Genomic DNA, 27,005 nt, shown 5'->3' on the forward strand with positions numbered 1-27,005 from the left:
GCCTTGCTAAGTAGCTGAGGCACCATTTTTCGGTCTCAACCTCCTGAATGCTGGGATTACAAGCATGTGCCACCACGCCCAGGTCATGTTCTTTATACTCTTGAATAACCTTCATTGCATCCTGCCCTGTATTAAATGTAGAAAACATATTTCTTCTCATTTTTAGGATTATCAGCTCCTTGAATATGGTGTCTTTATGGCCTATACTTCCCATTGTTGTTGTTCATTAAGCACTGACTTAATCCATAACATCATCTATGATATTTTAGTTCCATTCATTCTAGTGTTGTTTCCATTTGGGGAAGATGGCCTGAAAATTCTGGTTTCCTGACCTCACCCTAAAGACTAGAAAGACCTAAGGGATGTGGACTGTAGAATGTATATAGAGTGGGGCCTACACTGTTTCTACCCTTGTGGATTGTGTCAGCAGAGTGAACACTGTGAAACCTGACTTGATCTAGTCCACGTGCTGCCAAATTGGTGATAATGTGGGGTGGTGTATGGCCTGTTATGTCCTAGCAGGCAGTGTTGGGGTGACATAGAGCAGATGTAAGATCTTTTCTTTTATATCTAGGTTCGAGATGCAGCAATAAACAGCTTAGTGGAAATTTACAGACATGTAGGAGAACGTGTGAGGGCAGATCTCAGTAAAAAAGGATTGCCACAGTCGCGGTGAGTTCAGACTTTCCCTTTTCTCCTCTTCTCTCCCTACTCTTTTTCAGGTGTCATCTTGCTTTGCACTACTGTTTTGGATGTATTTTTATTAAAAGATTCATATTTTGAAGGTTGATGATCTTGGCTAGATCATACATAGGTGTTGTTCCCTATCTATGACTACCCTCAAAAGTAAGACTTTCTCATATAGACATCAGGCTGGTCCCACACATACACTGATCACAAAGCACCTTCAAAAGTGATTGGTGAGCTGGGCATGGTGAGGCACTCTTGTAATCCCAGTACTTGGGAGCCTGAGACAGAAGGATTACTGATTAAAGGGGCAGTCTCAGTAACTTAGTAAGGCCCAAATATTTTATACTTAAATATTTTATATTTGGGTATAAATATGTTTTTAATTGTCTCAAAATAAAAACAAAATATGGCTTGGCATAGCTCAAGTGGAATGTTGAGCCAGGTTTGGTGGTGCACACTTGTAATTCCAGCATTTGGGAGGCTGAGACAGGAGGATCAAGTTTCACAGACAGCTTCAGTTACTTAGTGAGGCCATTTACAACTCAGTGAGACCCTGTTTCAAAATAAAGAATAGAAAACCAGGATGGGGGTATAGCTCAGAGGAAGAATGACCCTGTGTTCCATCCCTAGTACCACCAAAAAAAAAAAAAAGATGGAATGTCCCCGGGTTCAAAAGACTGGCATTGAAACATTTAGCACTCATGGCTCCTGGAGTTCTATCCTGTATACACATAATAGGTACTTGAACTATATACATGTGTGTATATATATATATATATTTGTGTGTGTGCGTGTGTGTGTGTGTGTGTGGGGGGTACTGGGGTTCCTGGAAGCCCTTCTACCTCCGGGCTACACTCCCAGACCTATTTTTACATTTTTTATATTTGGAAACAGGGTCTCCTAAGCCAGCGCACGTGGCTGGCTTCGAACCTGCGCGATTCTCCTGTCTCTGCCTCCCAAGCGCGGGGATTACAAGCGTGCACCACCACGCCCGGCTTTTTTTTTTTTTTTTTTTTAATGGGTCTGGAGGTGGAACCCAGGGGCATTCGACCTTCAAGCTACAACCTCTGCCCTATTTTTTATTCTTTATTTTGAAACTGGGTCTCACTAAGTTGCAAAGGGCTGCACTAAGTAGCTGAGGCTATCTGCGAACTGTGATCCTCTGGTCTCAGCCTCCCGAATGCGGGGATTATAAGTGTGCGCCACCATGTCCAGTTTGAACTATATTTTTTTGAATGAATGAAGCCTTGAAATAATGCATCTGGCTAGAAGTAACATATGTAATAGTTGTGGAAAGCATCTGCTACAGTAGTCTTCTGTTCAGTCACATCATTTGCAATGTTTAGAAGCCAATGCAAGGAACTGCTTCTTACCAGACCCAAGACACCTTTGACTCCACAATGGCTATTATAGTTAGAATTTTTAAAGCTTTATCACAATTATCACTATTGTTTTAATTATGATGGAGAAACTTCTGCCTTGTGCCATTCTTTTTTAAAATTTTTAAATTCAGAAACAGGGTCTCATGAGGTTGCTGAGAGGCTGGCTCAGTTGCTGACTTCAAACCTGTGATTCTCCTGTCTCAACTTACCAAGTTGGTACCTAAGATTATAGGTATGCGCCACCTCTTCTTTTAGGGGATAAGTTGCTGGACAGTGAGAATAAGTGTTTCTTCCCAGAGCCTGTCCTGGTGTCAACGAGAACAGCGAGGCCCAGAGATACGCAGTGACTCTTGAGAGATGGAGCAGCCAGGAGCAGTCAGAGCCCAGATTGAAACCCTGTTCTTCTGACCCCCCAACCCCCGTGGTTTTTTTTTTTTTTTTTGCAGAACTAGGGATTGAGCACAGGAGCATTTTATCTCTGAGGTATACCCCCAGCCCTATTTTAATTTTTATTTTGAAACTGGGCCTCACTAAGTTGCAGAAGACCTCACTGAGGCTGGCCACAAACCTTTGATCCTCCTGTCTCAGCCTCCCATGTACCGGGATTACTAGTGTACACCAGCACCACCATGCCTGGCTTTTGACTCACCTTTAAATTTTCTCTACTCTGTCCTAGAAGTGTTTACTAAGTATTGGACAACTGGAAATCGAATGGAATAATGATGATACTACTGTTTCAAAATAAAAACAAAAAGCCAGGCGTGGTGGTGCACGCTTGTAATCCCAGCATTTGGGAGGCTGAGACCAGAGGATTGTGGTTCGCGGACAGCCTCAGCTACTTAGTGAGGCCCTCTGCAACTCAGTGAGACCTGGTTTCAAAATAAAGAATAAAAAAACAGGGCAGGGTAGGCTCGGAGGTCAAATGCCCCTGGGTTCCATCCCCAGACCCGCCAAAAAAAAAATTAAAAAAAAAAAAATAAATAAATAAAATAAATAAGTAAAATGAAAATAAAGTATAAACAGGAGTCCTCTGTCTTGGTTTCCACTAGGCAATATGATAGGAGTTATGAGCAGGTGAGGGGCTGTACTTCCTTGCTGTTGAGTCAGACCTGACCCCATAGTGAGTTTTACCATGGCTTCTCTGCTGTGTACAGGATAATTATGTGGGAGCAAAATGATTTTTCTTGTTTTAAACAAAAAATAATCTGTGGGGAAGAATTATAGGTTTACATCCTTGATCTGCAAATCCAAAATCTGAAATGCTCCGAATTCCAAAACTTGAGAGTTTTGGTCATCTGGTGATGTCTTACGAATATTCCCAAGTTCGAAACATTCCCACTGAAGCTCTGCTGATCCCAAGCATTTCATGTAAGGGAAGCTTAGCTGGCATGTTCTTTCTGTGTTCATGAACTTCCACCTTCTAGCTTCTGAATATAGGATGAGAACCCTTAAAAGGACTTAAAGACAAAAACACTGGTGATCTCTTAGCGAAAATGAGAAGGCATAGGTGAGCCAGAAGCATAGCGAGGCCAGGAGAGGGAGGGAGGGCTGTTTAAAGATGAAGTCAGGCTGGGAATCAATCCTGGCGGACATTATAAACAGGCCGGGAAAGGGAGGACTTTGGTGGCTGCACCAAGACACACTGAGCTCACCTGCTCTCCTTGTGGGAGTCTGGTGTTGTGCTCTGCAGAGAATCCATGTGCTCGGCTGTGGGCCCTTGGCACCTTGCTGGTGGTCAAGCTCAATGCTGGGTGAATCTGTTATTTCCTGGGTGGTTTGCCCCAGCAAGACTTAGAGCTGGGCCTGGCTCCCTTGCTGTCTGTGCTTCATGGCCCAGTGCTGAGAAGCCACAGCTGAGAGATTGTGCTGAGTCCTGAGGGCTCCTCGTGAACCACTGAACTTGGGGCAGTGGGGGTCCAGGGGAGGCCCCACAGGGACTGATGCCAAAGTAGGGGTCTGAGCCACCTTTCCAGCTTCCCAGATACCTGTCTCACTAGTTCCTCCCACCTTTCTTTTCTAAATTTAAATAAAGAATCTGCAAAGATTATAGGATCTCTGGATAGGAATTTAGGTTTCTGTGTGTGTGTGTGTGTGTGTGTGTGTGTGTGTGTGTGTGAGAGAGAGAGAGAGAGAGAGAGAGAGAGAGAGAGAGAGAGAGAGAGAGAACGAACAGGGATGGAACGTAGGGGCCTTCTACCTCTGAGCCATACCCCTGGCCCTTTTTATTTTTTATTTTGAAACAGGGTTTCACTAAATTGCTGAGGCTAGCCTCAAGCCATGATCCTCCTGTCTTAGCCTCTCAAGTATTGGAATTATAGACATTTGTAACCATGCCTGGCTGGTTTCTATTCATTATGGCCCCTAAACTCCATGCTAAAATTGTGGACTGGGTCTGGATCTGGGGCTAGAGCTACATGGTAGAGCATTTACCTAGTATGCAGGAGCCCCTGGGTTCCATCCATGGCACCAAAAAAAAAAAAAAATAAATAAATAAATAAAAGGGCTGGGGATGTAGCTTGGTAGTAGAAGTTTTGCTTTGCATGTGTGAGGCCCTGATTTAATTCGCAGCACTGCCAAAAGCAAGCAAACAAAATCAAACAATCAAAACAACATGGACCAGAGTAGAACAGGCAGTCCTAGAGAAATAGAGCCCATCCTTCATAGCCGCTGTTGTAGAACTGGCTGACAGTAGTGCCTAGGGGACTGTGCTGTTTCTTAGGAACCATGCTCTGAGTATTGGGCTGGTTGCAGCTTTATTACCCTGGGGATAATAGAATAGGGCTTTTGTCAACCATTCTTTGGGAAGGGCTCCCTGTGTAGGGCTCTACCTGGCTAACTGGATCTCTTAAATAGCCTAGACTCCTCATACTCATTATGGATTATTGTGTTACTTGGATAATATCAGTCAAATAGTGTAATAGGTGTGTATAATAGGTTTTTATTAAGCTTAGTGAGATTGCATAGGACTAATAAAGTATTGCAGAACTTTTATAATGCTGTCCGACACTTGCATTTAGGCCTAAAATAAAAACATCCTATTAAGAGTATGTTCACAGGGCCAGGCGTGGTGGCGCATACTTGTAATCCCTGTGTTTGGGAGGCTAAGACAGGAGGATCGTGTTTCTTGGACAGCCTCAGTTACTTACTGAGGCCCTTCGCAACTCCGTGAGACTCTGCTTCAAAATAAAGAATAAAAAAAACAGGGTTGGGGGTATAGGTTGGAGGTAGAATGCCCCTGGGTTCAATCCCCAGTAACACACACACACACGTGTGTTTATGCTGGGCAATCCCCAGTAACACACACACACACACACACACACACACACACACACACACACACACGTGTTTATGCTGGGTATGGTAGTAAATGTTTGTAATCCCAGCATTTGGGAGGATGAAACAGGAGGATTGCTGTTTGCAGATAGCTTCAGCTACTAAGCGAGGGCCTTCGAAACTCAGTGAGACACTGTTTCCAAAATAAAGAATAAAATATAGGGCTGTGGCTGTAGCTCAGAAGTAGAATGCCCCTGGGATCCATTCCCAGTATTAAAAAAAAAAAAGTGTTCACTTATGAGATGATTAACATTAATTATATCTCTAAAAAGTATTTGGTGGAGCCGGGTGTGGTGGTGTATGCTTTGTAATCCCAGCATTTGGAAGGCTAAGAGAGGAGAATCGTGGTTCGCCGACAACCTCAACTACTTAGTGAGGCCCTCTGCAACTCAGTGAGACCCGGTTTCAAAATAAAGAATTGCCGGGCATGGTGGCACACGCTTGTAATCCCCATGTTTGGGAGACGGAGATAGGAGGATCGTGCAGGTTCGAAGCCAGCCTTGATGGCTTAAGAGACCCTGTTTCCAGATAAAAATATAAAAATAGGTCTGGGAGTGTAGCCCGGAGGTAAAAGGGTTTCCAGGAACCCCTTACCACACACACACACACACAAAGAATAAAAAATAGAGCAGGGGGTGTAGGTTGGAGATTGAATGCCCCTGGGTTCCATCCCCAGACCCGTAAAATAAATAAAATAAAAAATATTTGGTGGAAAAGAACATCTTAACATCAGCTACATGACTTAAATAATGAGATATGATCTTGCCTGAGCAGCAGTTTTCATTGTCTGTTGTTGTTGTTGTTGTTGTTGTTATTGTTAGATTTCCAGTTGGGAAAAGAACCTTGTACATTAAATAGCCTCACTCAAGAAGAATAGGAAATGGGGTGCTGGGCCATGCATGAAGTTGTTATTTAAGTCATATAGTCTGGTGATTAAAATCTTACTGAGCTGGGTAAGATAGAAATAGTACACAAAATCTTCCTGTTGAGGTTCTCATATTTCACATGGTGGGGCCGCAGAATTATTGATCTCTGAACTTGTATCAGTAGAATGCTTGACCATCTTACATTATTCATGTAGTCCACACATGTGAGATGGCTAGTGAGTCCATGTGTAATTGTCCTTTAGACCTCTAAGTATGCCATTGCATTGTTGTATTACCTTTTGTAAGTCCTGTCAGATGCTTAATAAAATGCATATCACCCATACTTCTTTGTCCACTTACTTTAAGACATGTCATCCCAATGACTCTTGTGCAAAGTAATTTGTGAAGGGGATATGCTTTAGTTTACAAAGTTTTGGGGAAAAAAGATCACTTATGTCATATCTTTTGGGATGGCTGTGTGGGAATCAGGTGTCTATGTAACAGTGGCTTTATTATTTTATTTATTTTTTGCAGTACTTGGGGTTGAACCTCCAAGCTACATCCCTGGTCCTATTTCTCAGTCCTTTTATTTTTTGAAACCGTGTCACTGAGTTGCAAGGCTGTCAAGAACCATGATCCTCCTGTCCCTACCTCCCAAATGCTGGGAATACTAGTATGCGCCACCATGCCTGGCTTCCCAGTCAATTCATTCTTTCTTTCTATCTTTCTTTCTTTCTCTTTCTTTCTCTCTCTCTCTCTCTCTCTCTCTCTCTCTCTCTCTCTCTCTCTCTCTCTCTCTCTGTCTCTCTCTCTCTCTCTGTCTCTCTCTCTCTCTCTCTCTGTCTCTCTGTATGTATGTATGTATGTATGTATGTATGTATTTATTTATTTATTTATTGGTGGTACTGGGGTTCCTGGAAGCCCTTCTACCTCCGGGCTACACTCCCAGACCTATTTTTACATTTTTTTATATTTGGAAACAGGGTCTCCTAAGCCAGCGCACGCGGCTGGCTTCGAACCTGCGCGATCCTCCTGTCTCTGCCTCCCAAGCGTGGGGATTACAAGCGTGCGCCACCACACCCGGCTTTCATTCTTTATTTTGAAACAGGGTTTCACTAAGTTTTAGGGTGCTTCACTAAGCAGCTGAGGCTGGCCTTGAACCTACAGTCCTCCTTTCTTACCCTTCAAAGTACTGGAATTTCAAAGCATGTGCCAACATGCCCAGCTCATTATATTATATTTTATTTCATTTCTTTTTTTATGGTGCTGGAGATTGAAACCAGGAGCGTTCTACCTCCTAGCTACACCCCCAGCCCTATTTGTTTTTTATTTTTTATTGGCACATTGTAATCATACACCTTGATGAAGTTCAGGATGATAGAGGCACACATGCACTCGTTGAGCCCTCCCCCAGTTCCTATCCTACTTTCTCTCCCTCCCCACATTTCTGTGTTCAATGCAGTGATTGGTTTTGGTAAGATTATGTATGTATATCACGCGTATTGAGGTGTTTCTCTTAGTCTTCTTTTCCCCTCCAGTATCCCTTAGTTAGATCCCTCCCTTCAGTCCACTAAGATTTCTCCTCTTTGTGGTGTCTCTCCTGTGTCCCAGTTTCTCTTTAGCCTCTGCATATGAGGGACAGCATCTGACCTTTTACCTTTTTTTTTTTCTTTTCTTTTTTTTTTTTTTTTAGGTACTGGTTATTGAACCCAGGGGCATCTTACCTCTGAGCTACACCCCCAGCTCTTATTTTTTTATTCTTTATTTTGTTATTATATATTTATTTATTTATTTTGGTGGTACTGGGGTTCCTGGAAGCCCTTCTACCTCTGGGTTACACTCCCAGACCTATTTTTTATAGTTTTTTATTTGGAAACAGGGTCTCTTAAGCCAGCGAGGCTGGCTCTGAACCAGCATGATCCTCCTGTCTCCGCCTTGCCCGACTTTATTCTTTATTTTGAAACAGGGTCTCACAAATTTGTGGAGGCCCTCACTAAGTAGCTAAGGCTAGCGACGAACCTGCAGTCCTCCTGTCTCAGCCTCCCATGTATCGGGATTAAGTGTGCACCACCACACCCAGCTGACCTTTCACTTTTTGTGACTAACAGTTCTTAATTAGCATAACATTCTCCAGTTCGTCCATTTTCCTGCAAATGACATAATTTTGTTCTTTATGGCTAAGTAGAATTTTTTGTGTATATATCCATAATTTTGTAATCCATTCATCTGATAATGGATATTTCAACTGGTTCCATGGTTTGGTAGTAATAGTGGCTTTAAACCTGAGGATACTCCAGCTTCTAGACAGAGCAGGCACTGTGCCTGGCACATTCTGACTGTGTAGTCTGCTTGCCTAGTGCACTTGCACTTAAGAACAGCTGGCGTGCAGTGTTTACTTATGTTGCTTCTAGGCCTGTCTGTATGAAATGTTTATTTCATATAGGCACCGTGATTGCCTCAGAAAGGAAAATTGAAGCCTTTTATTTTTTATTAGCTGGGATTACAAGTGTGCACCACCACGCCTGGCTCTTCATTCCTTCTTAAACTGAATCTCCTAAGTTTGTATATACCTGTTTTCATTTTCATTCATCTCAAAGTATGTTTTATTTTTGTTTTTCTTCCATTTGTTGCTTAGGAGTGTATTTTTTTCAACTTGTACATTTTTGGTGACTTCTCATTTCTTATTGCTATTGATATTTCTCTTCTATTATTATCATGCACATTACATCGTTATACATTATAATCCACCTGACATTGTTTTGCATAGTTCCCTTTTAAGTCATATAGAATAATAATAGAGTTAAGAAAAATTTATATTCACTTTTATATTTATCTATGTTTCTTTATTTATATAGTTGATTTTATTGGTGTTCTTTATTTCCACATGTGGATTTGGGCTCTTGCATGATATCCTTTTGTTTCAATCTAACGGCCTGTAATTTTTTGTTTGTCAGGAAACATCATAAAATTTTCCTTTGGCCGGGTATGGTAGCGCACACTTACAATCTCAGTGTTTGGGGGCTGAAACAAGAGGATTGCAGGCTCAGGGACAAACTAAATTACTTAGTGAGGCTCTCAGCAACTCAATGAGACCCTGTTTCAAAATAAGGCATAAAAAATAGTGCTGGCAGTGTAGCTCAGAGGTAGACTGTCCTGTGTTCAGTCCCCAGCACCACGAGTTGGGGGTAGATTGCCTTTGTTTTTGAAGGATAGACTTGTCAGATATGGAGTTCTTGGTTGACAATCTTTCTTTTTCAGGACTTTGACTATTTCATTCCCTTTTACTTGGCCCTTGTTTGAGACGTCAGACAGCTCCATTTGGACATCTCATTCTCCAGCTTTGCCTTTTAAGTTATTTGGACACTTTCTTTGCCCCAGTCATAATGCTATCTTGGCTGCTGCCATATTGAATAATTGTTGATTTGTTTGCTCATGTCTGTATCAGTTGGCTTTTCATTGCTCTCAGTAAAATGCCTCACAGGAACAATCTAGAGGAAGAAAAGTTTATTTGCTCATGGTTTCAGAGGTTTAGTCTGTGGCTAGGTGAGTCTAAGACAGAAGAATCATGGTAGCACGGTAGCACAGAGGGCAGCTGATCAGCTCATGGCCTCCAGAAGCAGTGTGTGAGCCCAGGCCACACCCCTAGTGACCTGCTTTCTCTAACCACACCCCGTCTGCTTACAGCACACCCCCCAGAATGTCCATTCAGATTATTAACCCATCAAAAAGATATATGATTTGACCAGGTTAGAGCTTTCGTGATTCAATTATTTTTTATCTCTGAACATTATATTACCAAAACATGAACTTTTCTGGGAAATATTTTCTATCCAAAATGAATTGATATGTCTCAAGGCATAACAGTGTCCTGAGAGAAAAGGATTTCACACCCAGGCTGTTCTTGAGTCATGCTGAATGTGCAGGCCTATGCCAGACAGATGAAATGATAGTTGCTGGTGGTAGAGATTTTGGGGAAGTCCAAAGTGGTTCAGGCCTGTGTATGTATGTATGCATGTGTGCATGTATGTATTTGTAGGTACTGGGAATTGAACCCAGGGACATTTTGCTTCCCAGCCCTTTTTCTTATTTGAAGCAAGGTCTCACTAGATTGCTGAGGCTGGCTTTGAACCTATGATCAGGAACAACCTAGAGGAAGTACCTGCCAAGTGTGTGCCACTGTGCTCAGCCTGGCTGCTGGGTTTGAACCCACCTTGAGTGTGAGTTTTTAGCTTCCAAGCTGGAGACAGAAGCAGGGTGTGGCCAAACAGCCAAAAGCTCCCTGCAGTTACCAAGAAGTGCTCCTCAGATTCTCCAGCCATGGGTCCACTCCAGAGTTTGAAGAAGTCAGTGTTGAAAGGTTGTACCAGCATTCCTTCACCTCTTTCTCTGGAGCAACAGGTATTCAGAGGTTCTGGTTCTGCCATTTTGCACGTCTTCTCCTTTCCTATTTGCTCTAGAGTACACCATTTTATCTTTTTTTTCTTTGGAAGTGTTAACAGTATAAGTTTGTTTATTCTTGGCAATGGGGATGAAACCCCAGGGGCATTCTACTTCTGAGCTATACTCTCAGCACATTTTTTATCTTTATTTTTTGAAACAAGGTCTCATTGAGTTGCAAAAGGCCTCACTAAGTAGTAGCTAAGGCTGTCTAAGAACTGCAATCCTCCTGTCTCAGCCTCCAGAATGCTGGGATTATAACCATGCGTTACCACACCCAGCTCAGTATAAGTTTTTAAGCTTTTGTTTTTTCTTTTAAATCTCCTCTGTCCTGTGCTTTAGAATTTTTAAATATTTTTGTTTATTTAGATCTTTGTCTTGTTAGAATCTTTGTTCAGATAACTTTAGTACTCATATTTAAGAGTGGGGACTTGGAAAAACTCAGCAGAAGCTCTAAGCTGTGGATGGATGTTGCCTGCTGACTATGAAGTTCTAGAGTTTGCTTCTGCAGACTGTATTCTCTGCAGTTCAAGGGATACCACTCAAGGCCTTAAGTGTGTCAAGCAAACGTTCCACCACAAGCAACACCCCAGCACTCAAGAATTATTTAAAATTATATTATATATTAAGAATTTTTCTAGGAATTAATGAATGAAATCTGGATTTTATAGTTAAATAAATTTCATTTGGGTGGAAGACCTTGATAAAATTCAAATTCAGAAAATGAGAAGATATTAGTGGTTATTTGTCAAACTAATAGAGAAATTTATTTACAAATTTTTTGGAGGATGAAAAGAATCAAACCTAGGACCTGGTGCATGAAAGTATTGTAGTTTTTTTTTTTTGGGGGGGGGGTACCTGGAAGCCCTTCTACCTCCGGGATACGCTTCCAGACCTACTATTTATATTTTTTTAAATTTGGAAACAGGGTCTCCTAAGCCAGCACGGCTGGCTTCGAACCTGCGCCATCATCCTGTCTCCGCCTCCCAAGCGTGGGGATTATAAGCGTGCGCCACCACGCCCGGCTCCAATAAAATTTTATTTAAAAAATACTACAAGCCGGGCGTGGTGGCACACGCTTGTAATCCCTGCACTTGGGAGACTGAGACAGTAGGATCACGCAGGTTCAAAGCCAGCCTCAGCTACTTAGTGAGGCTCTCAGCAACGTAGTGAGACCCTGTTTCCAAATAAAATATAAAATAGGTCTGGGAGTATAGCCTGGAGGTAGAAAGCCTCTGGGTTCTACCCCAAGTACCACACACACACACACAAATTTATTAGTGCATTGTAGTCATACATCTCAATGGGGAAAAAAAAAATCTTGTGGAGATATACATGCACACATCACCAATTAGCCCCTGCCAAATCTCTAACCCCTTCCTTCCTCCTCCCTCCTACCCATGCTTGGCTTCCTGATTGACTTTGATATGTTTAAGTACATCATGTACTTTAAAGAGTTTCCCTTATCCTCTCTCTTACCTCCTCAGATATGTCACCTTCATTGTTCCTTTGTAGGGTCCCTTCTTCATCTAGAGTTCCTCCTGTTACCCATTTCTCCCTAATATTTTACACATTAAGAAAAGCATCTGATTTCTTATTTTTTGTGACATTTCACTGTAAATGCTATAATTTTGTTCTCCCAAATGGCTGGGCAAAATTCCATTGTGTACATATCCCACAGTTTTGAAATCTACTCATCTGTTGAAGGATATCTTGGCTGTGTCCACAGTTTGGCAATGGTGAACTGTGCAGCAATGAACATGGTTGTTCATGGATTTGGTACTTTGGTTTTCATTCTTTTTGGTAGATACCAGAGGTGGTATTGCTGGATCATATGGTAAGTTTGTTTTCCTTCTTCTGCGGATCTTCTGTACTGTTCTCCAAAGTGGTTCACCCTGTCAACGTTACTCATTTTCTGGCTTTAATTATGAGCAGCATGCCCTTCTAGGCCAGGGCATGCTGGTAGGGACCTGGGAGGCATTTGAGCAGCTGTGCTCAGGGCTGAGGCATGGCTCGCTTCCATTCCCTAGGGCGCCTTCCATATGGTGCTTGTCAGTCCTAAACCAGGCTGCTCATCTCTTGAGGTGAGGTAGCTTTGATGGGAGCCATTGTGGGGTCATTATGAAGCCAAGATGGTGGAGCTGGAGAGACCAGAGTATAGCAGTGGAGGAGCATCTGCGTTGAAGTGTACCTTTAAGCAACAGTGACCTTTTCAGTCCTGTTTACCTGCCAAGCTGTGGTTAGTGTGACCTCAGCGAGAGGCTTTGCCACAGAGAGAGAACCTGCAGATCTTTCACCAGTGCCATTTGTGATTGGGAGACTCTCCCAGGAGAAGCCATACTTGCCCTTACCTAGGAGTTCCAGGACTAGAGGTGTACCTCAGCCCTGCCTTGTCAACTGCAGGCATGCTCACGTCAGAGGGTGTGGCTGTGACACAATAAAGTGACACCTCGGCAGGAGCATGTCCTGGCAACCCGTGCCGTGATGTGATTGTGGGTGTGCCAGGCCACTGGAGGCCTTAGTTACTCTAAAAGAGAAGGTGATGGAAACATCTTAGGAAGTTGGTTCTGAGGCGTCCTTCCAGATCAGTGGTGAAAGCTGGATTGGAACAGGAGTCCTAGTTCAGTTCAGGTGTGGTCCTGCCATGGTGACTGGGTTTTTAGTGTCCACTTTAACCGCTAGTGGTTTCCTGGAGTGATTCTGGTAAAAATTCTAAGGCCATATATGGGCTTGGATGAAAAGATGGCTTGAAAGGATCATCAATAATGTCTGTGGGGTGAAAGAGGAGAGGCTGTTATCAGGCTGGCTCATCCTCTTCATTCTCTGGATTCGTATCTTTGGCTTCCCTGGTACTTAGAATTTAAGCTCCCAAAGGTAGGAATATTACATATCCAACATCTAGCTAGCTTAGCGTTAGATACATAATGGACCCTCAAGTATTTGTTGAATGAACGAACTAAGACCAGAATGTGTGGGATATCAATGCTCCAGAGTGAAGGCAGGGCAGGGTCAGGCCCCAGCGATCTAGCACCAGGATCTAACTTCATGGTGCCGTGCGTGGTACAGACATGAAAAGAATAGGGCCCCTAGATAGGCATGGTGGTGCAATCATTGTAATCCCAGTATTAGGAAGGCCGAGATAGGTGGATCACAGGTTCAAGGCAAGCTTCAGCAATTTCGCAAGACCCTGTTTAAAAGAAGGGTTGGGAACATAGATTGAAGGTACAATGCCCTGGATTCAATCCCTAGTATCCCTCCCACAGGAAAAAATAATAATAATAATAATATGGTTGAAACCCTCCAGGAGCTTGCATTTGGGTGGAGAAGAAACATTTAGGACAGGATGGTATGTGAGGAAATGCTATATGACTGGTCTGGTTTCAGAAATGAGTGGCCTGAGTTTGAATACAGAACTCTTTTCTGTGGAACCTCAGCCTGGACACTAGTCCAGCGCACCTGTGTTTTGCTTGGGGATCTCCTGCAATACTTTCATTAGTGTGTCATAATTATACATTGTAGTGCGATTCAAAGTGAAACTTAAATGCACAGACATCACTTATTATGCTTGCCTCTATTGCCCACCCACTCCTCTTCTTTCCTCTCCCTACATGTCAGTGAGGTCGGCAGTGATACTTTCATGTATGGATATAACCTTCTTTGAACTAGTTCCTTACTCAAGCTTCATTTTCCTCCCCAGTCCTCCTCCACCATTCTTCTGGTCTCTTCTCTTTGTCAAGTCCCTTTGCTTCCTATTTTCTTTCATATTTTTTTAAAGTCTTTGTCCGATACTGGGAATTGAACCCAGGAACATTCTCCCTCTCAGCTACACCCCAGCCTGACTTTTTTATTTTGAAGCATGATCTCGCTAAGTTGCTGAGGTCTGGAGCCTGCTACCCTCTACTCACAGCCTCACGGGTACTAGGATTCCAGGTGTACACTCCACACCCGATATTCTTTCCTATTTTCATTCTAGCTTTCACATAGAAGCAAAAACGTAATGGCCTGTGACTTTCTAAGACTGGATTAACTCAGCATAATATTTTGTAGATCTACCCATTTTCCTGCAAATGACATTCCTTTTTTTTTTTTTTTGGTGGAGAAAGCCTCTTTTAACTTTTCTAGAAGTTAATTCTGTTCCCAGCCTTCTCATTTTCAGTCTCACTAGGATGGAATATTTTGACTGATTGAGTTTTGCTTCAGTTTTAAATGCTAAGGTCAAATGATTTATTAATAGAAACTCAATGTCATGCAGATTTCTTAAGCTGAAGATACTGCAGTCACCAAGTGTTTCTAGAGAAATCATTGTAACCTTGTGATTTGAACTTGTCATAGAAAAGCTTTTGCAGCACCGGGCGTGGTGGCGCACGCTTGTAATCCCCACGCTTGGGAGGTGGAGACAGGAGGATCGCGCAGGTTCGAAGCCAGCTGTGCTGGCTTAAGAGACCCTTTTTCCATATTTAAAAAAATATAAAAAAATAGGTCTGAGAGTGTAGCCCGGAGGTAGAAGGGCTTCCAGGAACCCCAGTACCAAAAAGAAAAGAAAAGAAAAGAAAAGCCTTTGCAATGTAATATTAGTGCCTTTTAGAAAGCTTTATCCAGAATAACTGCCAAACTGTGCTTAGAAATAGAAATACACACCCTTTATCATGTATTCATTTTGTGTAGGGAGTCATATTTAGTATAACATCTGAGAACAGGGGCTGGATCTCCACCACACTAATTGTGTCCCATTAGTCGTCAGTAAGGCGTGGGATTGTGATTTTCTTATCTGTGGACTGAGGTGATGATAATCTTCGTCATCACCCAAGTGTGGTGGGAATGCACCAGTGCTTAGCCATTGATAGCTGCACATTACTTTTGGGTAGTGTCATTGATAGTTACTATTTTTGTTGAGTGGGTTTGTATTATTGATAATTTTGTTGGACAGGGCTGAACTTCACAGCAGTGTTGGATAACTGACTGAATAACAATGGTTAATAGTTTATGTGTATTTTTGTTTTCATACAGACTGAATGTCATTTTTACAAAATTTGATGAAGTACAGAAGTCTGGCAACATGATACCATCTGCAAATGGTGAGTAGAAGCCTCAGTCGTGCTGCAGCCTCTTCGGTTTGATGTCCTGAGGCTTAGGCTCCTCCTGAGCAGCTGCACTCTAGAGACCTGAGTAAGGGTTTCTAGGTCCTATAACTTAACCTGCACTCCTGCTTTCAGTGAAAAGCTGGGCAGTTACCATGACATTATTCTTAACCCACACTGAGTCATTAGCTCACTGGGCGTCATTCCTTTCCCAACAAACCCTCTATTCTCACTTCCTGGCTTCTGTCTTCCACTGTATCTTCCTTGGGCTCCGGGGCAGCCTCCCATCTGTCCTTTTTTCTCTTCTTCCCTAGCCGTGTAGCAACCAGGCACCCTTCTCCACTGTAAACTGGGTGCTGTTGATGCTGTCCCGGGTCCACATCCAGCATTACTATGGTATTACTATTATTATAGCCAATAATTTTCTTTAAGGGGAAAAAAGTAATGTAAATGTATAGAGATTTTAGAATTCCTAACCTGAGTTAGTCGGCTTTTACAACATGAGGTAGTGCAGAGAAACTGCAATCACAGGGGAATAAACTCTGTTGCCACCTTCTACTTTTATTTGGTTTTTGCTCTACAATTCCCAGTGTGATCATTCTTTGAAATCTTCTGCTTCATTCAGATTGTTGACTCCTCTACTTTCTCTGAGCCCATTTACTCTCCACTTTCTCTATTAATTAAAGGGCTCCATGTAATTTGAAGTTAAACAAAAGCTTAGATTGCCAGGCATAGTATTGTACTTTTATAATCCCAATACTTGGGAGGCTGAGACCGGAGGACCACAGGTTTGAGCCCAGCCTTAGCAACTTAGCAAGGCTCTCTGCAACTTAGTGAGACCCTGTTTCAAAATAAAAAATAAAATAGGGCGGTACGTGTAGCTCAGAGGTAGAATGCCCCTCTGTTCCATTCTCAGTAGTAAAAAAAGGAAGGTTGTATGTAAAACTCCTAGCACAGTGTCTGGCTGGACATGGCTAAGTGCTCAGACTGTTGATTTCCTGTTGTTCCAATTTAGAAGTGTGTGTGTGTGTGTGTGTGTGTGTGTGTGTGTGTGTGTGTGTATTCCTCCCACACCTTTTTTTGGTACTGGGAGATTGAATCCAGGGGCATTCTATCTCAGAAGTACACCCTACCCCTTTCATATTCTGTGTGTGTGTGTACACACACACACACACACACACACACACACACTTTTTTTTTTTGCAGTACTAGGGATTGAACCCAGGGGCATTCTACCTCCTAGCTATACACCCAGCCTGATTTTTTATTCTTTATTTTGAAACAAGGTCTCGCTGAGTTGCAAAGGGCCTCCCTCACTAAGTAGTAGCTGGGGTTGTCCGCGAACCGCAGTCCTCCTGTTTCAGCCTTCCAAATGCTGGGATTACAAGGTGCACAACTATGCCCAGCTTATACTCTGTATTTTTGAAACAGGATCTCATTAAGTTGCAGAAGACCTCACTAACTTGCTGAAGCCGTCTGTGATCTTTCAATCCTCTTGTCTTAGCCTCCTAAGTACTGGGATTATAAGCATGTGTCATCATATTCAGCTGATGAGGGTCTTTCCAAGTGTCTGAGGCTGGTCTTGAACCTGTGGTGCTCTTGTCTCGACAGGGACTACAATACTGGGATTACAGCTGTGCACCACCATGCCTGGAAAATGTATTCATTTTTTAAGTAAAAAGCATATCATTTGAGAAGGAATTCGTACTTGTGTGTTTTGTTTTCTGAGAGCTTTAGGTTACTTTTGAGATATGCATTTAAAACATACTATATGTTTCCTTTAAATTGGCAATAATGCTCTTTTGAAAAGTTACTTTATTGATATATAATTCACATAGCTCAAGTGTATAATGCAATCATTTTTATTAAATGCATCGATATGTAGAACTGTTTATCCACTAAGAGCCACTTGGGTTTGTTCTTGCCTTTCACACATTGTAAATAGTGCTACTTTGAACACTTGTGAACAAGTTTTTGCTTGAGCATCTGTTTTCAGTTCTTTTGTGTAAATATTGTATACGAAGGAGCAGTGCAACTGCCCAGTGGGTGATGTGGTATTAAGGAGCTACCAAAGTGTTTCCCACCGCAATTATATCATATTTTATATTCCCAGACTCTCCACGTTCTGACAGGACCTGTTGGTTTCTGTTTTTTATTATAGTTGTCCTAGTTGGTAAAGTGGGATCTAATTGTGATTTCGATTTTCATTTCCCTAATGATGAATGATGTTGAACTGGTATTCATGTCTTGTTGGCCATTGTGGATCTTTCTTGGGGAAAATCTCTGTTCTAGTCCTTTGCCCAAATTTTGGTGGAGTCATTTGCTTTTTGCTGTCAAGCTTTGCAAGTTCTTTATATCTTCTCCATACAGACTCTTAGCAGATGATTTGCAGGTATATTTTTTCTTTTCTACATGTTATTCTCTTGTATTTTTTGCTTATTTGTTTGTTTTGGTTTTTGTACTGGGGATTGAACCCCAGGGCATTCTATCTCTAAGCTATATCCCCAGCCCTGTTTTATTTTTTATTTTGAAATAGGGTCTCACTACGTTGCAGAGGACCTAAATTGCTGAGGCTGTCCTCAAACATGCAGTCGTCCCGGGTATAGTGGTGCTTGCTTATAATTTCAGTACTTGGGAGGCTGAGACAAGAGGATCTCAGGTTTTCATCCTGCCTCATCTACTTAGGTCCTCCACAACTTAGTGAGACCCTGTTTCAAAATAAAGAATAACAAGTAGGGCTAGTTAGAATGTCCCTGAATTCAATCCCCAGTACAGCAAAATACAAAACCCTGCGATCCTCCTGTCTCAGCCTCCCAAGTACTGGGATTACACGTTGCACCACCATGCCTGGTTATCTTCTCACTTTTTTATAGTTTCTTTTGGTATACAAAGGTTTTAAATTTTGAGGTTCAGTTTGTTTATTTTTGTGAGCAACAATATACTTTGCATCAGAAATCAAAGCTCTGGGTTTTCAATAGATGGGAAGAAACTATTAGTGTAATGGTAGTACTCTTAAGGAATAAATGGGTCTCATCCTGGGTTGTATTTCTTTACAGATTCAGAATTATGTTGTTCTATGAGGTTGAGTTGATTACATTCATATGAAACCTATGGGTAGTTTTTTTTAAAGTATAATGTAATTGTAATAAGTGCAGCAGTATGAGATAGGCTTTCTGTCTGTAATAAAGTCCCTCATCTGTCTGAGTCATCCTTGTTGCTAGGTTACCCAGAGGCCTTGCAGCTTTGCATGGCAAGAATTTGGGAGTTAAAAATATGCTCTATAGAATATTTTTTTTCTTTCCTATCTCCATATAATTAGCAAACCCCTTGAAGCAAAAATTACAGTTTTTCTATTCATGGGTTTCAAAAGAGAAAATTGTTTTCTATGTAAGTTTTAAATCATACAGATATGCCCATGTTCCTGGGAGAATTGGATTTTGAGAATGAAAGAGCCAGTAATTATGGACTAATCAGTGTCCTTTATCTGTAACCACTTAATGGTCTCTAATTGGATTTGATTAAGTGAAGCCCAGAGACTTAAATTGGTTAAAAAATACACATGCTTTTGATCTGCTTAAAGCAAAGCTAACATGTTTATGGAAAAAGATGGAAAGCATCATGTCACTTAGCTCTATGAAAATTCCATAATCTGTAGCTGAAGAAAAAGACAAAACACTTCTCTGCATACTGAACTGTAAATGAGGTGCCAGGTAATCATGAACTCAGGCGCCCTAAGGTATGAACACACCTAGGGTATTGTTTTGCTGCCAAATGCATCCTGCTCATCTTTTCATGCTCAGATGTTTGTGACTTGAACACTGTTACAGATATTTATACTTTGTTGGAAATGAGAAATGCCACTGCAACTCCTAAGAACAAATGGACCAGTGATGAATTGTGTTAGGTGAGGCTGAATTACTGCCAGGTACGGCAAGGACAAAGCTTTCGTTTAAAGGCAAGTCTTTATTAAGACTCTAGTCCATTATTATCTGTGCACACACAGCCTCTAAACCAGCCATTGTGAAGAAGCAGATCAGATGCCCAAATAGTTCTCCATCCTTCCTCACTTTTTTGAAATTTTATTAGTCTCTACATCTTGCAAGATTTGGAATCATGGTTCAGTGTCTTTGGAAAGTATTTCTCTAGTCGTAGATCCACGGATAAGGCATTACATGGCTAGAAGATATGTGGAGCTCTGCTAAGACCTCTTCTAAGGCAACCTGGAGGGGACTGTTTCTGATCCAACTTTAAGTAATATAAGCTATTACGGACAGCTTATCTTCTATGTGGATATAAGATTGTTTTTTACTTTTTGAATTTAAGATTTATGTTATGGATAGTCCGTTTGTTGAAGGGGGAAAATTGGGCAGTTAAAACTAATTGAATAACTGTTTTGTTTGTTTGTTTGTTTTTTTGGGTTTTTATGGCACTGGGGGTGGAACCCAGGGGCTTTTTCCACCTCTGGGCTATACTCCCAGACCTATTATTTATTTATTTATTTATTTATTTATTTATTTATTTATTTATTTATTTATTTGCAGGTGTAGAGATGGAACCCAGAGGCATTTGACCTCTGAGCTATACCCCCTGCCCTATTTTTTATCCTTTGATTTGAAACAAGGTCTCACTAAGTTGTGGAGGGCCACACTAAGTAGCTGAGGCTGTCCGTGAACCACGATCCTCTGGTCTCAGCCTCCCGAATGCTGGGATTACAAGTGTGCGCCACCACGCCCGGCTTATTTTATTTTATTTGGAAACAGGGTCTCACTAAGTTACTGAGAGCCTTACTAAGTAGTTGAGGCTGGCTTTGAACCTGTGCAATCCTCCTGTCTCAGCCTCCCAAGAGCTGGATTACAAGCGTGCACCACTATGTCCGCTTGAATAACTGTTTTAAAGATGCCTGTCTTGAGGGAGTCAAGTCACATGGAGAAAGTTACACTGTTCCCATCCATTTGAAAAATGAGTGTATGTGCACAGTCTTTGCAGCCTGGGCTTTTATTTTGGAATAGGGTTCGAAAATAACCTACTGGCATTGGCATCCTCATTGGTCCTGGCTTGGCTCATATGGAAGGAGCTTGTGGGTGGAGACTATGCTGATGCAGAGTTGCTGTGAGAAGGTATAGCTTTCAGAGCAGTGTTTTTATTTGGTACCAAGACCACTGACAGCTGTGACTACTGGAAGAGGTAGGCCATTCTCATATGTTCTGAAAAGTGTTTGTAATTATTGCTGCTTGACTAGCAAATAAAATACACAAACTATTTTATGGTGGGTTTGATAACTGAAAATCATGGATGAAGCTTAAGAAAATAAGTGGTAGGAGTGTTAATTACATTTAGGATGGGAGAAATCATGAGACTTGTATATGTTGAACACTAATGCTTACCTTCAAAAACAGGAGAGGAAGAGGTACAGAAAGCAAAAGCTTGGCTGCATTTATTTTCTGTGATTTTAATTTTTTGCTTATATTCACTGTATTTATAAAATTAATCTATTTTTGTAGTTCCAGAGCAATTGTTAGTCTAAGCTTTCTTAAAAAACAAATCTACTGGCTAGAAATTGCTAGGTTTTTCCAAATAGTGTAGAGTGAAAAACATAGAATTCATAGCAATGCAAAGATGCAGCTTCTGTCTTAAGAATCATGGTTTAAAGCGAGGTGCAGTGGTGCATGACTGTGATTCCATGGAGGCTAAAACAGGGGGATCCATTGATTAGAGACCAGCTTTCGCAATTTAGTGAGACTGTTTCAAAACAAAAAATAAGCTGGGTGTGGTGGTGCATGGTTGTAATCCCAGCATTCGGGAGGTGGAGACCAGAGGGTTACAGTTCATGGATAGCCTCAGCAACTTAGTGAGGCCCTTTACAACTTGGTGAGACCCTGTTTAAAAAAAAAAAAAAAGAATAAAAAATAGGACCGGGTGTGTAGCTCGGAGGTAGAATGCCCCTGGGTTCCATCCCCAGTACTGCAAATAAGTAAGTAAGTAAATAAAATAAAATATAAATAAATAAATAAATAAATAAATAAATAAATAAATAAATAAATGGGTTGAGGGTCTAGTTCAAAAGTAAAATGCCCCTGGGTTTAATCTCAAGTATCAAAAAGAAAAAGAAAAATCATTTTAATGATTTTCTCCTTTCTAGAGGAGGAAGCTTCAGACTGTCAAAGTGAACAGGAAAACAACACTAGAGAGAGCGTTGCTCACGGCCTCCCTGACTGGCCTTGGGTCTTTCTGTGAGCTTCAGCATGACCCCATGTTGAAGTGTTCTGAGAGGCTCCATGTGATCCACATTTGCATCCAGGCAGAGGTGTCAGATAGGATGGTTAAACATTTTAAAGATGATTCTCTTACATGAGTCAAGTCAGATGGAGAAAGTTACATTACTCTGGCTCTTTTGAACCATCACTCTGTGCTATCTTGCTGTTCTAGGAGGTAGTTTTTCCTACCGGGCTTGTAATTTGTTGTCTCTGAAGAGTATTTATAACCCTTGGTGTGAAGCAGGTATTACACAGGATGCAGTTGTACACAGTCCAAGTGTCCACTAATCTCCTACTACAGGCAAGCAAGTGCCCACTCACCTCTTGGCTCTGTGCTTGGATTGTAGGGGACCCTGAAGGTTTGTGTCTGTCTGTCTTCTGTCACCCACATCCCCAGAAATGGGGATTGAACTGACCAGGGGCATTCTACCTCCAATCTACACCCCCAGTCTATTTTTATTTTTTATCTTGAAAAATAAACAAGTGTTGCTAAATTGCAGAGGCTGGCCTCAAGCTCATGATGCGTATATCTCAGCCTCTCAAATTCTGGGCCAACAGGCATATGTCCCCTCACTTGGCTTGTAACTCCATCTTAAACTAAATTAATTTGGCTGAAAGAAAGGTGAGAGTTTGGCTGAAGATGGTGATGTTGGAAGGTGCCACATTTCTGCTTACATTTTTACATTGAGAATTTAAGATAAACATTGATAGTATTTTGCTTGTTATTTCACACTCCATTATGATATTTATTGTCAGGGTAGGCTGTTGTAGGAAACCAATAACCTGGGTAGGAACATTGAATAATTAATGCATGGAATAACTTTTTTTTAGAGCCTTTCATTTGAGGACTTGAACATATGTTACTAATGAGTAGTATTCATCATAAGTTGCTGTATTTGAGGTTGTTCTTTTAAACAGCAGGGTACAATCACATAAGAGTGTGCTGTTTTAGGTTAAAGGCCAAGGAGAAAGCCTTGCAGGTCTGGGTTTAGAACTGAGTGCTTTTGCTTGCTATTTCCTTTCAAATTGCCTGCTTAATCCTGTCACCTGGGAAGCCTTGGTGACGTGGACCCTCAGTTGCTGCACACATGGGAGGATGGTTACATCAGGAGCACTTCTTGGAGCAGTGGCAGAGTTGATCATCTGTGGCTAATACGGAGCTGTTGACCATCTGTAGATGATAATAGCAGCTGTCCTCCCACTGGGTAGAGCATGTCAGTACTTTCAGAATGTGTTCCCGTATGTTCTTTGTTGTGGTTTTGTCCTCACAGCCACAGCCCCATGAACAGCAGGCCTGAAGGTTTCAAGTGTTCTGTGGTGGAACAGAAAGGAGACCCTGGACTTTCTCATCTTGGACCTCTCCCAGCGAGCCGTCCTGAGAAGCCAAGCACCCCTCCTTGCTGGTGTGCTCAACCCTGAACGTTATGGCATGCCCCTTTGAGTCTGTGGTTACCATTTGCTCGCTTCTTTGCTGCCACTGCCTCTCCCTCCCCTTCTGCCTCCTCCTCCTCTTCCTCCTGATTTGGTAAAGGGAATTGAACCCAGGGATATTCCACCTGTGAGCTACACCTCCAGGTCTATTTTATTTTTTATTTTGAAGCAGGGTCTCAATAGGTTGCTGGGGCCCTCACTAAGTTGCTGAGGCTGGCCTGTCTCAGCTTCCCGACTGCTGATATTACAAGTGTGTGCCACCATGCCTGGCTTGCCATTTTCTATAGTTGCTGTAGATAATAATTTAAAAAGTGGGAGGATTAAAAGAAATACTATTAATACAGGCTTTGGTACTCCATAACCAAAATACACTCTGAAAATGTGATGTTTGTTATCATTTGCTTGCTTCATAGATTGGAGGCATCTGCCTTGGTTCACTAATTGTAACAAATGTACCACATTAATGTAACATGTTAAATATTGAGAAATTAAGTATGTGGTATATGGGAACTCTGAACTTATTATCCTTACCACTTTTCTGTAATTCGAATGCTATTTCAAAAACTTGTTTTTAATTAAAAATAAAACAGGAGCCTCAAACATTGGTGTCAACCTCTGTACTTCCAGCAGTTCTGGAGGCTAAGGCCAGATCAGGAAACTGGAGTTGTCAACATGGGTTCTTGTTCTTAGCTAATCTTGGGAAAGAATAGCCAGAACTCTGCTGCAGACTTAAGCAATTTTTATTATTACAAGGGCAGAAAGAAGGGACAGAGCCACAAAGCACTGCATTAGAGAAATAAATGCAGTGGAGTGCCTTGCAGATAAGACACTGGAGTTTTGAACATTAGAACAGATTTTATAAGGATTCATTTTCTTCTTTTTCCCATCCTGCTTAGCCAATAGTCTTTTCACCTCCCCCTGACCTAATGCAGGCACAGGCCCACCAATTATCTCCATGGTATTAGCCTTTCTTGTTACATTTATGACCAAGATGTGTTACTTGGTTAACAAGGTCAGGGGTTACATGGTATGTACCCACTTTGGAGAAGGCCTATACCATCTTCCCGTGTCCTTGGGAGTTTTTAGCCATTTTTATCACCATCTGCTAGAATTTATTTATTATGTAAACTTGTCTTTAAAGTATGGAGACTTTGGGTTATAACTCTTTTGGGTACTTGATAGTTAATATAGGGTTCTGGTTCTCTTAACCTTAATTTAAACATACTATGAGAATTTAGTGTTGTTGTTTTTTTGGTGATACTGGGGATGGAACCTTTCTACCTCCGGGCTACACTCCCAGACCTATTTTATATTTTTATTTGGAAACAGGGTCTCTTAAGCCAGTGACGCTGGCTTTGAACCTGCGCGATCCTCCTGTCTCAGCCTCCTGCGCGGAGATTACAAGCGTGTGCAACCAAGCCCGGCTGAGAATTTAGTGTTTAACATTCCATGGTTAGCTGGGTTAACAGCTAACTTTTAGCTGACTGAGGACAATATTGGCTGCAACTATTGACTGACAGCTTAGAAAAGGATTTTATTGTTTTGCCTAAGTGTGAAAGCTTATTCGTATTAGCCATTAATACAACTCTTATTAACAGTTAATACAGGCTCAATCCCCATCAATCCCTCCACTTTTTATTAACTTCCTGATACCCATCAGGCCAAAGGGAATGTGGACGAAGAAAGTTAATCAAGCTACTTCCATGCTAAGAGGGGTTGAAGTGGGGTCCTGGCCTTGAGGGTGCAAGGAAGTCACTTGCGGGGGTTAGAGCAGCCGATGTTAGAGGTGTCCATGGCTGTCCAAGGGGCTCCGGCAGATGTTCATGTGGGATATTATCTGGAACGTCATCTGGAGCTTGATGGCTCTAGCTGTGTTGAAGACAAACTTAACCACACAATTTAGTAACCATGGGCCAAATACAAGTATGAATAGATGGCCTCCAGAGGTCTCAAAAGAGGTAGGCTTAATAGGAAAAAAATAGTTTTTTAAATAGAAACTTACTCTAAATCTTTTAACTAAGTTATGTATAAAGCCATCTTTATCACATATGCAAACAAACATTCCACAAATGCTTAATGACTTGCCTTAATCCTTTGACTTTTATCCTATTCCTTTCTTTTCCCATTTGGGACAATCTTAGGATAAACCTTACTTTATACAAAACACTGTCCAAAATTTCATTCCTTTCTCTCCTTTCTCCACCAGAAAATTTTTACACCCACTCACTTTCCACATCTGTCCCTTGTTCCTACATAATAAAAGCTAACCCCCAAACAATACCATTTTACAATGTTTTTACACCAACAATTTAGAAACCCATTTATTTTTTTAAATTTATTTTATTGAAAGTAAATGTTATACATTTAATCTGTATTTGGTGCCCTCCCCCCCTCGTTTCCCTTCCCCCCCTCCCAATACTTAATACCCAAGCTAACCTTGCTATATTCGTACTTTTACACCTATTTGGAAATAGCTGCTCATCAATCAAGTTCAGCCTCCTTCCTCTCTTAGTTTTCCATTCAAACTTTGCTGAGATTTCCCTTCCATTATCTGGAGTCCCTTTGGTATCCCCAGTGCTTACTCGTTTGGGCATATTAGAGGAAACATATGTACCTTCCCTTTCTGTGTTTGGCTGATCTCACTTAACATAATGCTTTCCAGCCCTTTCCATCTTCTTACGAATGATGTGATTTTGTTCTTCTTTATAGCTGAATAGAATTCCATTGTGTGTATTTCCCATAACTTTGTAAACTATTCATCTGTTGATGGGGGCCTAGGTTGTTTCCAAATTTTGGCTATTACAAACTGTGCTGCTATGAACAAAGGTATGCATATGTTGCTGTAATTCTCTGTTTTCAACCCCTTTGGAAAAATACCCAGGAGTGGTAAAGCTGGATCGTATGGTGGATCTATTCCCAGTTTTCTAAGGAATCTCCACACAGATCTCCATAGTGGCTGAACTCCCACCAACAATGTAAAAGACTTCCTCTTTCTCCACATCCTTGTCAGCATTTATTATTGTTTGATTTCTTTATGCTTGCCAATCTGACTGGGGTTAGATGGAATCTCAGCGTAGTTTTGATTTGCATCTCCCTGATGGCTAAAAATGAAGAACATCTTTTCATGAATCTATTGGCCATTTGTATCTCCTCTTTTGTAAAGTGTCTATTCATTTCAGTTGCCCATTTCTTGATTGGGTTGTTTGTTTTGCTAGTGCAGAGTCTTTTGAGCTCTTTGTATATTCTGGATATTAGCCCCCTATTGGAGTGGTGACTGGTAAAGATCTTCTCCCATTCTGTAGGCTTCCTCTTTAGGTTCTTGATGGTTTCCTTTGATGAGAAGAAACTTTTTAGTTTGATGCTATCCCACTTGTTGATTCTTGCTTTAATTTCCTGAGCTTTGGAGGTTTTGTTGAGAAAGTTATTGCCTGTGCCTATATGTTGTAGTGATGAGCCTATGCTCTCCTCTAATAACTTCACAGTCTCTGGTCTGATTTCTAAGTCTTTGATCCATCTCGAGTTGATTCCTGTGCA

General features: G+C 41.5%; 1 protein-coding gene across 24 annotated transcripts in view; it reads left to right on the forward strand.

Moving 5' to 3' along the window:
* CLASP1 (cytoplasmic linker associated protein 1) overlaps positions 1-27,005 on the forward strand; it is a gene marked incomplete at both ends in the record, with an annotated part of 233,863 nt that overhangs the window by 55,131 nt on the left and 151,727 nt on the right. For all 24 annotated transcript variants that reach the window (XM_080689046.1, XM_080689042.1, XM_080689029.1 and 21 more), the window contains 2 exons: positions 575-672; positions 15,716-15,783. In XM_080689046.1, coding sequence (XP_080545172.1) covers positions 575-672; positions 15,716-15,783 — 166 coding nt within the window. The remainder of the gene's footprint in view (positions 1-574; positions 673-15,715; positions 15,784-27,005) is intronic.

This window comes from Muscardinus avellanarius, assembly GCF_963383645.1.
Source record: "Muscardinus avellanarius genome assembly, chromosome: 2".
NCBI lineage: Eukaryota > Metazoa > Chordata > Mammalia > Rodentia > Gliridae > Muscardinus > Muscardinus avellanarius.